The sequence below is a fragment of the Zonotrichia albicollis genome, chromosome 25 (assembly GCF_047830755.1).
Source record: "Zonotrichia albicollis isolate bZonAlb1 chromosome 25, bZonAlb1.hap1, whole genome shotgun sequence".
Lineage (NCBI taxonomy): Eukaryota > Metazoa > Chordata > Aves > Passeriformes > Passerellidae > Zonotrichia > Zonotrichia albicollis.
In genome coordinates, this window is record NC_133843.1 from 716936 (window position 1) to 735026 (window position 18091).

The 18091-nt window shown below is 47.8% G+C and overlaps 1 protein-coding gene across 4 annotated transcripts in view; it reads right to left on the bottom strand.

Annotated features, from left to right (window-relative positions):
- Positions 1–18091, bottom strand: part of RERE (arginine-glutamic acid dipeptide repeats) — a 164126-nt gene that overhangs the window by 102470 nt on the left and 43565 nt on the right. For all 4 annotated transcript variants that reach the window (XM_074558725.1, XM_074558722.1, XM_074558724.1 and 1 more), the window contains exon 2: positions 6519–6995. In XM_074558725.1, the coding sequence (XP_074414826.1) occupies positions 6519–6849 (331 nt within the window). In that variant the 5' untranslated portion in view covers positions 6850–6995. The remainder of the gene's footprint in view (positions 1–6518; positions 6996–18091) is intronic.

Below are 18091 nucleotides of genomic sequence, written 5' to 3' on the forward strand. Positions count from 1 at the left end.
ACAGCACTGGTTATCAGGAATTGCTGCACAATTCCAGCACATCCCAGCATCCCCACAGCCCTGGGTATCCCAGCTTTATCCCACATTTCCTGGCATTCCCAGTGCACTTGGCCAAGGCTGCAGTCCCTGCTCAGGACCAGCTGGGCCATCCTCGCACATCCTGCTCCTCCAGCAGTGAGTGAGGTTCCACACACACAGCACCACAAGATCTTTATTTTATTTTTGCTATTGGGCTGTGCAAGGCTCATTTCCCAGGGTTTGCAGAGCCAGCAGCCTGGGAAATGGCTGGCACACAGCGAGGGGCTGTGGCATCTCCTGTGGATAAAATCTCACTCTGGGCTGCACCGAGGGAGGCTCTGCCTGCCAAGCCAAAACAATGATGACATCCAGTTACAGGGCTCCAAAGCACCAGGGGCCAGGCAGATAACAAAAACAAGTTTATCCAGGTGCACAGCAACGCTGGGGATGGCAGGAACTCAGAAAAGGAGAATATTTACAGAGGCACTCACATCAGCCACCCAAAACTCAGACAAGTTCAACATCTGATGTGTTCAGTCACTGGGTTTAGCAACGCAAAGCAACAAATGCTCTGAAAGGAAATTAACAAAAATAAAAATAAAAATAAAAGGGTTTTCCATGAGCTTTGCAGAACAGAGTGAGGCAATGCTGAGTGCCCTGCAGAGCCCCTGCAGTCCCTGCCAGCCTGAGCCAGGAGTGCATTGCTCACTGCCCTATCTCGTGTCAAACGTCCCACTGGAGCTGCAGCATCTCCCTGACACATGGCACAGAGTCATTCTGCCTTTGGGCTTGTGATCCTCACCAGATGTGCCCTACTTCTGAAGGGTTACATTCATATTCCCACACTAAAAGCTGCTTTTAAATTAGAGCTTCAATGCACGGATGTAAAAATTCTCTTGGAAATCGCTCCAACCAGCCCCATTTTCTGAACCTTTAGCAGCCTAAACGCTGCAGGTTTTGTAGTAACCATCCTCACAATTAAATCCTTTCATGTTTCACCTAATGAGTCAACACTTCCATCATCCAAGGAACAAAGCCACGGGCTCTGTGCACAGCACACACTTCCACAGGGAGGATATTCCTGGAAAGCCTTTGTCAAGGAATCATCCACAATCCCTCCCCATCAGCCTCACCAGCCACAGCTCACTCTGCATGTGTGTACAGACATGTACAAACCTTGAACTCAAGCTGTGGAAGCAGCAGTTGAAGGATATTAAGGATATTACACTCCTGAAATAAGGAATATTTACAGCCACAGCTCACTCTGCATGTGTGTACAGACATGTACAAACCCTGAACTCAAGCTGTGGAAGCAGCAGTTGAAGGATGTTTACTGAATTAAGGAATATTTACATTCCTCATCCTGGTACCTGAAATGAAAAGCCTCAGTGGTCCCAGAGCCCTGTGCCAGTCCCTGACCTGGCCCCTTCTGCAGAAACTGCTCTGAAACAGAGCCAGTGGGAGGCCAGGACCCTCCCAGGTGCTTCAGGTTAAATGTCAGCACCCCTGAGCACCCCCAGAACAGTTAAATGTGAATAGGGTTAATGCCAGACCCCCTGAGCACCCCAGAACAGTTAAATGTGGTCAGGAGCAGGGTGCCAGCAGCCACAGATCATTAATGAGCAAGAGGTACCTCCCAAAGGATCAGAACCAACACTTACAGCCCTCAGTGAGTTTAAAGGCTGAAATGTGAACTTGCCTGCACCCCAGGCTCTGGAGAAGTGCCAAACCCTTGCACAGTAAGGTCTGCACTGGATGGAGACAAACCTGCAGCAGCACAGCAATGCATTTGGAAAGGGGCTCAAGTGACAAACCCACAAGGCAGCCAGGGGGGTGGGCAATGCCAAACCTGTGCTGGCAATGCCTACCTGTGCTACCACTCACAGGCAGGAGCTGCTTATCCTGTTTATCCCACTCACAGGTAGGAGCTGGGCACTCACAGGTAGGGATCTGTTCATCCCCACTCACAGGCAGGAGATATTTATCCCCACTCACAGGTAGGGATCTGTTTATCCCCACTCACAGGTAGGGGCTGTGCATCCTCACTCACAGACAGGAGATATTTATCCCCACTCACAGGTAGGAGATATTTATCCCCACTCACAGGTAGGAGATATTTATCCCCACTCACAGGTAGGGGCTGTGCATCCCCACTCACAGGTAGGGGCTGGGCATCCCCACTCACAGGCAGGAGATATGTATCCCCACTCACAGGTAGGAGATATTTATCCCCACTCACAGGCAGGAGATATTTACCCCCACTGACAGGTAGGGATCTGTTCATCCCCACTCACAGGCAGGAGATATTTACCCCCACTCACAGGTAGGGGCTGTGCATCCCCACTCACAGGCAGGAGATATTTACCCCCACTCACAGGTAGGGGCTGTGCATCCCCACTCACAGGCAGGAGATATTTATCCCCACTCACAGGCAGGAGCTGTTCATCCTCACTCACAGGTAGGATCTGTGCATCCCCACTCACAGGCAGGAGATATTTATCCCCAGTCACAGGTATGGGCTGTGCATCCCCACTCAGAGGTAGGGATCTGTTCATCCCCACTCACAGGTAGGGGCTGTGCATCCCCACTCACAGGTAGGAGACATTTATCCCCACTCACAGGCAGGAGCTGTGCAAGCCTCCCCTCCCCACGAGGCTCACAACACACCATTTGCCAGGCTGATCCTTCAGTGGCTCTCCCTGCTGAGCAGATTTCAGGCAGCGCTGCTGGCTCCTTGTCAGGGAACAGGAGCTGGAGCCCTCTCTGCAATAAATGGCTCAACCAATTTACTGTGTTCATTTGAAGCTCACAGGAGTATTCCCAGTGCCTGGACTATAGTTCTTATTTGGCAAATGATTTTATTATAAACCGGTATCATAGTGAATCCATTTTCTTTAAGGGGTTTTGCTGCTGTTTAATGGACTGTCAGTATAATTTAGATTTCATCTATTTAAACTCATTCAAGCCTGGCTCCTGATTGTACAATAAATGGAACATATTTCTATTCAACAAAATTAATGACAGCTAATTGTACTCTGCAGTTCCCAATTTCATAAAAGCAACTGTTCTGCAGCTCAGGCCCCCAGCTACATCATTTCCCACAGCAATTATTTTCCTGCACTTTTCAAGCATGTCCACAACACTGCACAGCTCTCCTTGCAAGGTGCACCCACACACGCTTCATTAACAGATCTGTACAAATAAACACCTTTTCACACCAAGCTGTGCCCCAGAAATGCCCCACTGCCAGCAAAGGCCCTGTGGCTGCTCAGCCCTCACCTCCTACCAGGGCTCCTCATGCCTTGGAGTTGTTTTTTCAATTAAACACATGAAAAGGGAGGAGGGGTGGGAACAAGAATCCAGGCTGATAAAAGAAATTCATTAAATAACCAGTTAGTCTGAAACTCCTCCTCCAGCACAGATAAGCTTTGCTGCACATGTGCCACCCCTAACAGGCTTTTCCTGCCCTTTTAGGGCCACAGAAAAACTCTGCTGGAGGAGCCAGACTTGCCCTCAGTGATGTCTCACAAATCCCACCTGTCCCAAAGCTCTTCATGGCCCGTGTGGGGGACACAGGGACAAACAGCACCAAAACTGCACCAAGGACTGCAGGACATCACTGATTTACTCTGAACAGCCTCAAGCACACCAGGAGAGCTCAGAGAGAAAACTCTGTGGCTCCCAAGGCCACCACAAACACCAAAGTGGCTCCTTAGCTCCCCTGAAGTGTGACACACCTCATCAACAGGGGGATGAGCTTTATTTGTGTATCCTCAAACAGAAAAAAATGCCAGCATTTCCCATTTCCCTGCTAGTGACCCCTCCCTTCCCCTTGCTGGTCAGACACAGAGCACAGCCCTGGGCACAGACATGTCCAGAGGAGGAAAATCAGATTTTTGTGACACTGATGAGCAGCTGCCCTCCCCTGCCTGGCTCCTGCAGGCCTTCCAGCATTTCCCCTGCCTCAGCTCCTGCTGAAGGGCTGTTTGTGCAGCCACTGATGTCACTGCAGGAACAGAGCCCCACAAATCCCTTTAATTCCTGCAGATCCCGTTAAATGGCTCTACGCAGGCAGAGCCAGCAATGCTGTCCCCAGTGCAGGTGACAGTCACCTGCTCTGCCAGGCTCCCAACCAGATTTACCCCAGCACTCCAGGTGCCACCACAACACCCTCAGCACTGATCCTGTGGCTTCAATTCAATCCCAGCCCTTCCTGAGGTGGATTTTGGCAGAAGCCAGGGACATAGAAGGGATCATCCTGCACGGGAAATGGAAGGAAAATCAGCACTAAATGATCTCACTGAAATCCAAGAGGAGGGAAAAAACCAACTCAGTTTTAACACAACTCTCTTTCACTGCCATCTCCCTGGGCTAAGGGAGCCTAAAGCAAATCTGAATGCACACTGTGCAACAGAAATTAATGCTGCTCCAACAGGCAGTGTGACAACAGCAAGGTGAGAACTGCAAGGGAAAGAAGAAGGAAAACCCCAGAGAGCAGATTTGGAAGGAAATGGGAGGGAGGGTGTGGAGACTGAGAGGACAGATGGGGAACTGGGCCAACGAGCTTTTAGGCTAGGCCTGTGTGATTTCCAGCAAAGTAGAGAAGATTAATTGCACAGTGTTGTCTAAGCCCTACTCAATTCTTTTTAATACATTATTTAAAGCTGTGCAGCATTCATTATATCTATGCAAATTAATAAGAGCAGTATTTACATGGTAACAATACAGTGAAACCTTTCCCTCGGAAAAAACTCAATGATCTTGATTATCTGTTTATTTACAGTTTATTTGCTATTACTCCAATACAGCTGCTGAGCTCAGCACAGGAAAAAAAGCAGAATTAAGTGCTGGATTAAGAACTCTACAGCAATGGGGTAAACACAGAATGAGATTTTAACCAAGAAATGCAGACCTTGAACTTTCATCCACATCAGATGAGAGCACTTAAGAGTCAAATGATTGGAAAGGATTTCCCCTCCTTAAAGGCCAGAAGATGTAAGCTGAAGATGGCTATCCCCTCCTGCACACACCTTTAATTTTCATCTCTGTAATTCTTGCTGTGTCTCATTAATTTAAACTCTCTAATCTCTCTTAAAATTTCTGTAATTTTCACCCTTAACCACAACTACATCTCCCTGTATGTAAGGAGCTGGAAGAGCTCCTTCTGCAATGGATGCTCACACTGGTTTAGAAAACCTCCAGCACAGGGATGTGGAGTCAAGATCTCACTCCAGACAAGAAATTCCCTTTAAAATCAAATTTTAAAGTGGGTATATTCAGTTTAGGTCCCAGCCATGCTCAGGTCCCTCCAGGGCTGAGCTCATGTTTGTTCTCTTCACTCTCAGCTGTTTCCAAGACAAGTTTTCCAACAGCACAAAGAGCCAACACAACAGAAAACTTTCAATGCCAGGGTCTTTCAATGCCAGAGTCCAACATCTCTTATGCTGACTACTAATAACAAAATGTAAAATTTCATATGCAGGGGTTGAAGTTACAGAACAGCTATAAAATATCCCCATTATCACCAACAGAATGGCTCTCCTTGCTCTTTCCTTGGACAACCTCCTCCAGATCAGCCACAGCCGCTGCTCCATCCTCCTACAGAATAAGACTGACACCACAAACTGATTTCCCATCTTCATTTTAAGCAAACCCTTTTTGCAATAAAGCCAGTGTATCACATTGTACTCCTGGGCCCACACAACAGCTGTTCTCAACAGATTCTGAATTATTTTTCATCCTCTGACACTGAAAATAAGATTGCCACCAAAGCTGACGCTTCCGCAGGCTCCCAGCTGCCCCTGCTGGAAAACAAATATTCCTGACACCAAGGAAAAAGCAGCTCCTTTGCAGTGATGGATGAAATGAGCTGAACTGAAGCTGAGGCTGTTCTGACTCACACTGGTCCAGCCAAGAGCAAACCAGAGCGCTCAGGGCTCCTGTGGGAGGAGGAGGATGGAGCTCAGCACGTGCTGACACAGCCAGGAGCTTTCCTTGCACACCCACACGTGTCTGCAAGGGCAAGGCTGCAGCCAACCCAGGATGGGGTAATTCCAGTTCCCAGGAGCACATTGGGCCCCAGGATGGGGCAATTCCAGCTCCCAGGAGCACACTGAGCCCCAGGATGGGGTAATTCCAGCTCCCAGGAGCACATTGAGCCCCAGGACAGGGGTAAGGGTAATTCCAGTCCCCAGCACAGGGGTAACTCCAGCCTCCAGGAGCACACTGAGCACCCCTGGGCCACCAGAGCCAGCACCAAATGAGACTGATGTAACTTTAGGATGATGCAATTTTAGGACGACGTAATTTTACAATGATATAACTTTAGGATGATGCAATTTTAGGACGACGTAATTTTACAATGATATAACTTTAGGATGATGCAATTTTAGGACGATATAACTTTAGGATGATGCAATTTTAGGACGATATAACTTTAGGATAATGCAATTTTAGGATGATGCAACCTAACAATGATATAACTTCAGGCTGCCCCTTACCTCCGGGCCTGTAGACCACGTCATCCTCGGTGATGAAGGACGTGATCTCGCCGTTGTCGGTTCTCTCGTAGCGCGACTTCTTCTTGGGGGGTTTCTTCTTGCTCTTCTTGGCCGACTCCTCGGTGGTGGCACTGTTGTTGTCGTTGTCCTCGTCCTCGCTGTGCTCGCTCTCGGCGTAGTTCTTGGCGCCGCCCTCGAGGGTGCAGCTGCGCCGGGGCCGCGAGCTCTCGCTCTCGCGCGCCTTGTCCCGCTTGTCGCGCTCCTTGTCCCGCTCCCGGTCCCTGTCCCTGTCCTTCTCCTTCTCTTTGTCCTTCTCCTTGTCCGCCGTCATGATTCGCCACGTGCCTTCTTCTGTCCTCTCACGGCTGGGCCTCCGTGAAAGGTAGACAGTGAGCCTGGGCTTCAGTCTTCTGAATTTCTCACGCAAAGCCAGGAAAAATTCAACCACTCCAGCAACCCCGGCGTTTCAAAAAGGAGCTTCAGGAGGCAAAGAGGGGAGACAAAGAGGGAAAAAGCCCATGTTAGTATTCCAAATTCCTTCAATTCCTTAAGATAAAAATTAAAACCAAACAAAACCCCACATCCTAAAGCAATTCAGAATGGAAAGCCCAAGCAGTCCAATACAAAGCGGCCTTTTGAAGACTTCCAGACACTGAAGTTGCCATTTCTGTGAAATGTTTGAAGCTACCTCCATCCTCAAAAAAGACCCCTCCAAAAAGATCCCTCCATTCCTTAAAAACATTCTTCAGCTTGCTGCAAACACACAATAACTTCTGGGATGGGCAGTGCCCACTGAGAACAGGCACCACTTTACAGCTGGAGCTAACAGGGAGCGTGCCAGTGCCAAAAACAAATCCCATAAAACATTTAAGAGAGGACAAGTGCAAAGAGGAAGAGTCCCCAGCTCTCCTCTGGGAGCAAATGAGGGAGTTCAGCAAATGGCAGTGCTGTTTCACATCTCAGCACCACTCACAAGCCATGCCCTACAAAGCTGGTACAGGGTAAGGGATGCCATCTGCCACTTCCAGGGCAATCTGTTAGCAAGTCCTGCCCCTACCCTGCTCTGCCAAAAATAGAGCTAACCTGTAATCCACAGATTACGGGAATTAATTAATTGAAACCAAACCAAACCACAGTAGTTACAACAGCGCTAACGAAATCTGCTTTTCCATATATAAAAACAGGACTTGTCATGAAAGGAGCATATTTCAAAAAGGAGGCATTCAACTCACAAAGGTAAATTATCTTTTTTTTTTCCCTAATTCACCAATAATGCTGAATCTGCCCACATCCAGTTCCTCAATTTCCAGGAAGCTACTACGTGGTGCAACTCAGAATTAGCCCAGGGTGTAGGATGTCTGAAAGGCAGGGACCTGAGAACATTGATTGCTCATGCATTAGGCTTTTGAAACCACATCAGAGAGGGAAAAAGGCTGGTTTGATTTTTGAGAAGTCAGCTGAGGAGTCCCTGATCCCGTGCACTGGAAATTCCTTCAGTCCTACACAGATCTCAGTGCTCCTGTCCCTGCTGCTCCTGGAGCAGAGGGGACAAACAGGAGAGACAAACAGAAGAGACAGACAAACAGAAAGGACAAATTGCTGCTGCTGCTGCAGTGAGGCTGTGCCTGGGCTCAGGAAGGAAATGAAGGCAGGTAGGCAATGATGCTGTTTGCTCTGCCCATCAGTCACCATTTCATTATTGAGGATGTAGTAAATGACAGAAGGAGCAGGTTTGATACCTGGCCAGCTCCAGGGCTTCTCCTTGAAGCCTCAGGATGAAGAGCTAAGAGGGTGCCAACCACCCCACACCTCTAAACTTAAAGGCAAAATGACTTTAAAGTTCCTGTCTTAAGGACAAATAGAAAAGTTGATCAGTAACTGACAGATAATGCATCCATGTTTATTTTCCCTGCATCTGAAACACTCTGAGCTCCACCTCGCATTGTGTAAGTCTCAAGGTGCCAGAGCTGTGCAAACAACCCTGAGAAAGCCACAATTCCAGTGCAGGCTGCTCCTTGCCAAACTTTCATTTTTGAGTAAATGTCAAGTGCAGCAGTGGAGCCTGTCCTGAGGCTGGAGCGCAGCAAACCCTGTCAGCCTGCTGGTGAAACACTCCAACACACAAATCCTGCAGTGCTTTTATTACAATTACTATGGGGACCTTTTTCCTGGGTTTGTTTTCTTTGCACAACACAGTTCTGCACAGAGGAGTAACGCTGAATACACAAACACCACGTTCAGATTATTCCATTTACTGGAGGGCTGTGCAAGAGGCATGTGTGCCACGCTTTGCTCAGCCTGCTCAGCTGTGAAATTTCCACTCCGATGGCCACTCTCCTCCCAGCTCCCATAAAAAATAATTTTCACAGCCATTGCTTTCCTACATAAATATATCACATTTCCAAGTCGATTTCACTCCAAATACTCAACTTCAAAAGATTTGGCAGGATTAAACTAACATTTTAAACTAACATCACCATGAAGCACTGACTACTTCTGTCTATGTTAAAATGCTCAGGTTTGCAGTGATGAGGAAGCAAGAATTCCCCACCAGGACTTTGGAGAAATCCAGCAGGCACAACTTAACCTTTAACTTCATCTAATAATCTCAAGTGCACAAGTTCATAATCATTATTTTCAACTGGTCATTGCCCCACATTCACCTGGTTCATTTCCCCACACCCACCCCCAGCATTTTAAATCTAGCTCAAATTAAAGTTTCAACCCTTTTTACAGCCACAAAACCCTTCTCACACTCCAGTCCCAGCCTGGAGAGGAGGATTTGGCTGCTCCACAAGTGACCTGCTCACAGTTGTTCTGTCTGGACACCTGGAAAGCCCTGCCAGAGCAAAAGGCACATATAGCACCACTCTGCACATTAAGCACTTAAACCTCTTAGCCAGAATTAAAGAGTCAGGTTTTACAGACAATGTGAAAGCAACTCCACCAGAAATGCTACGAGACTGTAACAACAGGAAGGCATCTAAGAATGCAGGGCAACTAAAAATATGGAGAAGAGCTCCTTTTTCTCATTTAAGCTAGACAGATAAATCTTTTAACAGGATTTGTTTGGTCATGTGTTACCAGTCTTAATAAACACAACAGGACCATTCTTCTGTAAGCCTTTAGTCTCATATTGCCAGATAAAAAGGCACTGTTTTCAGCAAATGCCAGATTAAAGGAACTATGTGCTGCCACTGCTAGAGTTCCTGCCACAGAGCTTTTCTAATTTTGATGTCAAGGGAGAATTTTAACTCAGGTTAAGTGCAAGGGATTAAAATCCAAAAAAAAAAAAAAGAGAGAGAAAACAGCCCATAAAGGTTTCCCCATATGTTTATAGGGTTTTAAGAAAAGCCCTGAGATCATTGGTGATAAATGACACAAATTAGAATGGAAGCAGAGCTGAACTGCAGGAATCCAGGAGCTCAGACCCTCACAGCCAGCTCAGAGCAGGAGAATTTGGGAATTTGCACCCAGCCCACGCTGCTGAAGCCCATCAGCTGCAGGGCAGGCACACACCTTTAACCTCCAGCTCTCAGGGGAGACTGGAACATCTGTTATCAACTCTCTCCCACATTCCTCCCCTATCTCTGCCTGCCAGGGCAAACAGGAGCTGCAGATATTGAGGGACAAATGCGTGAAGAGCTCATGGGGACATCCCTCAGAATATTCCCACTCCAGGGTCCATCCATCACCTCCACTGCCAGGAACACACCCAGCAGGGCAAACCCAGACACAGCACAGGAGGGGAGGAAAAAGGGGGGAAAGTAAGAAAAAAGGAAAAAGGAGTACAGCAAGGGTTTTACCCCACTATTTTTGGAGAGTTTTTCACTGTTGGGGTGAGGTGTTACTAAAGACACTCACCCAACTCTGAAAATCCAGATCCTGCTGGGTTTAGCTATAGAATTTTCCAACCAATCACCACACACAGAGCCAAATGCAGATCTCTCCCTGCCAGCAGTACACAGACACACACAAAGCATTTTCCCCATAACATGAATGCTCCAGTCAGTAAAAATGTTCATTTTCCTCTGTGCCAATCCTGCTGGTGCAGGAGGTCCCACTGCCTATACTGGAATGCTCAGGGGACAAGTCTGGGACCTTCCTGGGAAAAAAGATTTGCTTAAAGTCTTAAAAAGCCCTTAGGAGTCTCTCCAGTGATTGATGTGCCCCTTATCAGGTGTCTCCCTTATCTCCTGTTAGGAGTTTATAGCACACAGCCAGCCCTGGAAGGCTGTGGCCAGCACTGCTCACTGTGGGTTACACTGCACATCCCCAGCCCCTGTGAGCCCTGTGGGAGCATGAACCAAAGGGTGTTTGTTCCCCTGTGCTCTGTGCCCACCAGCCCCAGGGCAGGGGCAGCCCCTCAGGTCAGTGCCACTGCAGGACACAGCTCCAGGTGTTTCTCATGGCAGGCTGTGACCTCTGCTGCCCCTCTGCTGTTTACCCAACCTGACCTGAGCACAGCAAACACGACATCTCACATTTCTGAGCCAGGGCTCAGCTCCCCTGCACATTCCAGGCACGGTGGCATCACCCAGGGCCAGGGGGACACTCCGGGGACACTCCAGACAGGCAGGATGACACCTCAGATGGGATCCTAAGGCACTCTCTTCAACACCACCCTGATGCTACACAGCTCAAAGAAACAGGGGATGATGCTACACAGCTCAAAGGAATGACAGAAGATGCTACACAACTCAAAGGAACAGGCAAAGCAAGATTTCCCCCAGCACAAACATCCCTGCACTTAATGGAGAACAGTGCCACGTTATCGCTGTCACTGTGTCTGCAGTCACCCTCTCAAGGAAGAGGAAACTGCCAGGGAAGCCCAGGCAATCCTGAGGATTTTTAAGGAGCCAAGACAGCAAAGCAACGTTTCCCTTTGTGTTATTCTCATGGGCATAGGAGGACAAGCAGAACAAGTTTCTATTTGTGAGAGGTCAGGAATTCAGTGAGGACTGGCAGTGAAATTCTACAGGAGTCAGCTTTGAGCACAGGGCAGACTGAAGGGCTGGGGTGAGGTTTGGAGTAAACAGATCAGCTCCTAGCTGCCCCAGAAATGGATGGGCAATTTCTGCACCACATCCACAACAGTGAAGTGCCACCACCTGCCTTTGGACAGTTTTACACACAGGCTGCCATCAAAGGAATGTCACCCCAAATAAGCCACATTCTCTCTCCACACTGGCTCGAGAACAGCAACACAAAATCAATGCAGCCTTAGAAAGTCTCTGCACTGCCAAAATTAGCAGATCAATTAGCCAGGCTTTCTGTGCCATTAGTGCCTGGTGAGGAAGGCAGAACAGCAGGGCTGCCTGCACAATGACAGGGACAGGGCTGCTACTCAGGTGTCACCTGGCTGTGACACACACTGCACTGTGGGCAGGGTCCCCAAACCCAGCTGTGACACACACACAGCACTGTGGGCAGTGGGGCAGGCTCCCCAAATCCAGCTGTGACACACACACAGCACTGTGGGCAGTGGGGCAGGGTCCCCAAACCCAGCTGTGGCACACACACAGCACTGTGGGCAGGGTCCCCAGACCCAGCTGTGGCACACACTGCACTGTGGGCAGGGTCCCCAGACCCAGCTGTGGCACACACAGCACTGTGGGCAGGGTCCCCAAACCCAGCTGTGACACACACACACAGCACTGTGGGCAGTGGGGCAGGATCCCCAAATCCAGCTGTGACACACACACAGCACTGTGGGCAGGATCCCCAAATCCAGCTGTGACGCACTCACATCACTGTGGGCAGTGGGGCAGGGTCCCCAGACCCAGCTGTGGCACACACAGCACTGTGGGCAGGGTCCCCAGACCCTTCCCAAGCAGGTTTGGGGTGACCGGCCCAGTTGCAGGGCCAGGAGGGCAGCACAGCCCTCACTCCCTGCCCTGGAGTGGCTGCTCTGAGCCACTCCTGTCATCTCAGAGCTGCTTTAATGGCCTCAGCACTCACAACAGACAATAAATATGAGCAGGGTATTTACCCTGCTCTGAAGCCATTCAGCCTTAATGGAAGTGATTACCACAACACAGGGCTGAGTAATGTGGAGCAGCCATCCCATCGCACCATTAAAAACCAGAACTTTAAAAAATGACCGTATAATGTGGGATAACTCCCTGCTATACTGCAGGATAACTCCCCTGCTAGGGGAGAACAGGCCCACAGGACCTGCAGAAGCTGCTGTTAAAACAAAAACAATTATCTGGGGAACCTGAAGTCATTTGGAGCCATGAAAACATCTGCATTATGAGGCTGCTTAACAACACTTAAAACAGGGGAAAAAAAAAAAAAAAGTTGAACAAAACCTTGTTGTTCTACAGCAAATTATTTTGAACAGATAGACAGACTTTGAGAAGCAACAAGGGTAAACCCTGAAAAAGCATGCAGATGGATTTTCTGACAGGCAAGTCTGTGGCAAAAAAAGGGAAGTCTGCAGTATTGTTACTATAATAGGTGAAATAAAAACATTCCAAAGTGCTGTAAATTCAGCTCTGGGAAATACCAACACAGAAATCAAAGCATAAAGAGAAATCCCTGGCACACAGCAACAGCCAAGCCAATGGCAACAGGAAGGAATCCTTCCATGGAACAGAACCACGTGTCCCTCCTAGAACAGCCCTGGCTTTATGGCATGCCTGATTATTGAGGCCACCAGGACATCACCCTTTGCTGCCTGCAGGTCACTTATTTTAAGACAAAAGTGAATTCTGCATGACACTGACCACACTCACTCGTGGGTGTTTATAGAACCAGCCCATTGCTGCTCTGCAAGTGCAACTCATCTCCAACTCCCAACTAATTCCTGTTTCCATTCTAAATTTTATTTTGGTGTCTCTATCTCTGGAACATGTCTACAAATATCTACCAAACTGTCCCTCCCTGCATGTTTTTAGCTGAGCTTTTCTCATTTGGATGTTTCATTTTTAAATGGCTGAACACTCAGCTGTCCCCCTGCAATCCTTTCATCCTCCAGAAAGCTCCAAACCATAGTTATTTAAATCACCCCAAAGAGAACTAGATCAGGTTATTTTTGGAAAACCCCTTTGAGCAGGAAAGGCAAAACCTCTGCTCCTCAGCCGCATGAGTGTTTTATTTAACTGCAGACACACTTGTGCATCTGAGCTTCTCAAAAGGGAAGAGTAACTGCAGGGTGGGCTCCGCCACGAGCTGCCTGGCCAGACACTCCCAGGGAAACGTGCCTATAATTAAAGCAGTTTCTCTCTAAAGAAAGTCTCTAAATCTCAGGATGCTGCTATCTGTAACACTAACTAAAGCCGTGCCCCATAAAATTCCCTAGCAGAGGGAACAAAGCAATCCTGCTCCCAGCCAAAGGGCAGAGGGTGGCACAAGGTTATCAGGACGAGCAGGAGATATTAGGAGGACATTTTTTCTTGCCCACTGTTTTAAACCACTTGATGCATAAGCATGAGGACAGATGATATTTCTGTCTGGAGAAGCTGCCTTTAATTTCAGCATTGGTCTCATTTCTCCGAGGAGCAGCTTATTTTGGTTAATGACAGAGCAGACGTCAGAGCTGCTGCCCAGCCCAGGGCACAGCCTGGCTGCTCTAATCAGGAGATTAAGTGTGCTTATTCATGTGTGAAATGCAGGCCCGAGCCCTGTCTCACATTAGAGCCTGGCTGCAGCCTGTTCCTCATCAGCTCAGAGCCTTAACAACTGAGATGGATTCAATTACACCTGGCTTCCTTTCCTGCACGCACACAAAGCACAAATATCCAGTATTTAAAGCAGTAAATCCTCACACGCAGAAATGCCCAGAATTTAAAGCAGTAAAACCTCAAACACAGAAATATCCAGTATTTAAAGCAGCAAAGCCTGGCTGGGCAAGGCTGACCTCTGATCTGTAATCTCTGCTGCACGAGCAGGTTGTGCCACCAGGCAGCAGGAAAATGATTTGAAAAGCAAACAGACACTGTCCTGGGCAAAAAGAATAAGCACAAACTTGTCAGACAGAGGTGCACTGCTGCAAAAGCAGCTGGTCAGCAGCAGAGAGCTCCTCATCCCCCTGGGCTGCTGCTGCAGGGCTCCAAACACGTGTTAAAAGGTATTTGCAAAGGGGCTCTGTGTTTCCAGGGATCATATGAGCTCCTGCATGACCTTAAGTGAGAGAAACCAAAGCTGTCAATGTCAGCCTTTGACTTCCAACATATTTTCACCCCAGAACTGCATCTCAGAGTCTCTCACACATCCCTCAGCCCGAGGTGAGCTTCCCAAAGGTGACCCACACTGCCAAACCCCACAAAAACCCCAATTTCCAGTGCCCCAAGGCCTCTCACACATCCCTCAGCCCGAGGTGAGCTTCCCAAAGGTGACCCACACTGCCCAGCCCCACAAAAACCCCAATTTCCAGTGCCCCAAGGCACAAAAACCCCAATTTCCAGTGCCCCAAGGCCTCTCACACATCCCTCAGCCCGAGGTGAGCTTCCCAAAGGAGCCCCACACTGCCCAACCCCACAAAAACCCCAATTTCCAGTGCCCCAAGGCCCCCAGTGGCTGCTCACTGCACTGACTTTCACAGCCTTTTCCCTTCAGTCTGGTTTGCTTTCCTGCAAGTCAGAAAGGTTCCTTCTGAAAAAAGAGAACACGGTTTCAAAGACAACTGAAAATTCACCTTCTCTGCAGCCACATCACTGCTCCTGGGCTACAAGCAACCGAGTTCCTGAGCACATTTTAAGCACTGTTTTTAATATTAAGTATTAAGAGTATTTTTTTATAAAAGGACCAGCTGTCAGCTCTCACACATTGGGTGTTTCAGCTCCATAAAATTATTTTCAAACAGCAACACCTCTGCTGTGACCCCATCAGTGCCCAGCTACCCACTGCAAGGGGCTTCACCACTGGCCCCATCTTCCATGAGAAGAGGAAAAAAAATATTAAGAAATGCTCCGAGTGATTAATCTGCTTCTAATCTACACCAAGAGGAAATACTTTAACACTGCATGAAATAAGTGCTGGCTGTGGTCACGCTTCAGACATTAATATCATTTCTGCTGGCAGGGCTGTGAACTGCAGGGAGCTCAGGCAGGAGCTGCGGGGCAGCACGAGCTGGATCCTGCATCTGGGGCTCATCTTGTAAGCTGCTGAGAGAACAAGGCTGCAGAGTAAGACCTTAAGCCATTAAGCACAGAATAACCAATGCAAATAACCCGTAAGCTACACATGAAATGGGTGGCCTTGTTCTTGCTGTGGTACCAGCACGCCCCATCACTTGCCACCAGCAAAACCGGGACGTGGCACGGCTCCTGTGGCAGCAGTTTGGGTTTGTGTTCTTGCACACACATAAAATATAAATAAAATTGGAAAAAAAAAAAAAAAAGAAAACCTTCCCAACCCTCATGATGACACACTAATACTCCATGACACGCAAATGAAGATCACACAAGCCAGGTCTCATACTGAAAATACCCTCCAAATGGAGGCTATTGTCCTGAAATGAAGCAATATGAAACTTCTGACTCTATTTTGAAGGTGAAGCTTTAAGGTTAGACACCACTAACAGCTCTGAAACCACATTAATTGTTTAATAAAGCAACCTGCAGCCTGTAGTGGAGCAGACACAGACTGAGCAGAGCACCATGAACTCTTCAGAGCAGCGTTTGATCCATCTCTGACCAAGGAAACCCTTTCAAAACCTTCTTCATTCCCACAATAACAAACTGGGGTTACCCTATCTCCTTGTTCTTCCAAATGAAAACCTGTGATCCCTCAGCAGCCAAAGACAGCAAAACAAATCGCATGATTTATTAGGGATGTGATGCACTGAAGTGTTTTTCCCCGTAAAAGCTCGGCTTTGAAGGCTCCTGCCTGTTGAAGCTCCCATCCCTGGATGCCCCGGGTGCTGAAACACAAACCCAGCAGGGCTGACTCCAGAGCTCCACAGGGAAATTCACTGGTGCCAGTGTCCCAAGCAAGTGGGAGCTGATGCAGTGCAGGCAGCACTGAGGGATCGGGCAGCCTGCTCCTGCCTCTCCCCAGATAACACACACAGCTCTGCTCACATTCATCACTGCTGGCTGCTCCTCACACATGCTCATCTGGCCTTTGAATCAGAATGAACTTGGCTACAAGTGACATTTCAGAGCTGTTCTCAAAGTTATCTGCTGCTTTTTATTCAAAACATGAAGTAAGAAGTAACGTAGAGCATTTTAGTATCTAATGGCATGGATAAGACCAAGAAAAGAGAAACTTTTAGAAGGGTATTTCTCAAGCTCTCAGCCCAACAGCCAAGTGAGAAACTTTTCATTATTTCCCACTAGTGCTGTGTGGCTGTGTGTATTATTTCTTTGTCCATGCTTCCCAGGGATAACTCCACACTTGCTGCTCAGAGATTAAATAAACCCTCCCATAACAGCCTTTTTGGAGAGGGGACAAAAAAACCCTACCAAACCAAAACCTCCAGAAAACAACACATCAAAGCAAAAACCCCAAACAAAGCAAAAACCACAGCAAGAGTTCAAAGAAAAAATCCCCGTATAAATCTAGACAAAAAAATCCCCTACCATAACCACTATCTTCCTCACACATCATGCTTCAAAACAGAAATAAACTGAAATTGTCATGAGCACCGTTTGGGCTGGAAGAGGCAGGGAAATTTCAACCCTCTCCATAGGATAACCACGAGGAAGTTTTTATTATTTATTTTTTACTCCTCATTCTCCAGGGCTGAAGCACTTGTTTATGTGCCCGAGAAGAACAGGTGGAACATTTTAACTTCCATGGAAGGGCTGTCCCATGAGAGCCACAGCAGCCCCACATCCATCCCAGTGAGGATCCACGGAACAGAAAAAGCCCTGAATTTTATTAACCTGACACACAGCGCTTCTAATCCATCCCCGGCAACTCTCTGCACTCACACTGAATGTGCACTGAACAATTTCCCTGCCAGGACTCTGTCACCTCCTGAAACCCTAAACCACTGTGGAGTCCCACAGGAGCGAGCAGAACAAGGGTTATATTTTTATATTATTTTTATATTTTATATTTATTTTTATATTTTCCTCTGGCACCTCAGATGCCACAGCAAGTCCTGAGAAGAGAGGGGCCCAGCCACAAACATGGATCCAATCAGGTTCTGTGCTAGAACAGAACTTTATACAGCAGTGTTTGATGAAAAAGCCCAAGTGTAAAGTTCAGCATGCGCATGCTTAGCTGCATTCCCATTTATATTGCTGACTCCATGCCCTAAAAATCCACAGGAACAGCTTTTACCACCCCATGGGGGTGTACATCTTGTACATCTTCCTAGGGCAAATACAAGTGCCAGAGGACAAACCTGACACGGCACACGGGGTCCCAACCCTCCCAAATTCCAGTGCAACTCCAACCCCAAGGTAAATCAGGCCTAGTTTGATTTAAAATCACAGCTATATTTATTTTTCACATTAGTATAGTCACTACAATAATTCAAACCACAGATCTCATTTTTTGAACTAAAACCTAATTTTTATTTTTATCTTAAAACCTTCACGGGAGCATTGGTCACTTGCTACCTGAGTTACACACTGAGCATCAGGACTGGTTTTTTAGCTCGTGTCAGGGCACAG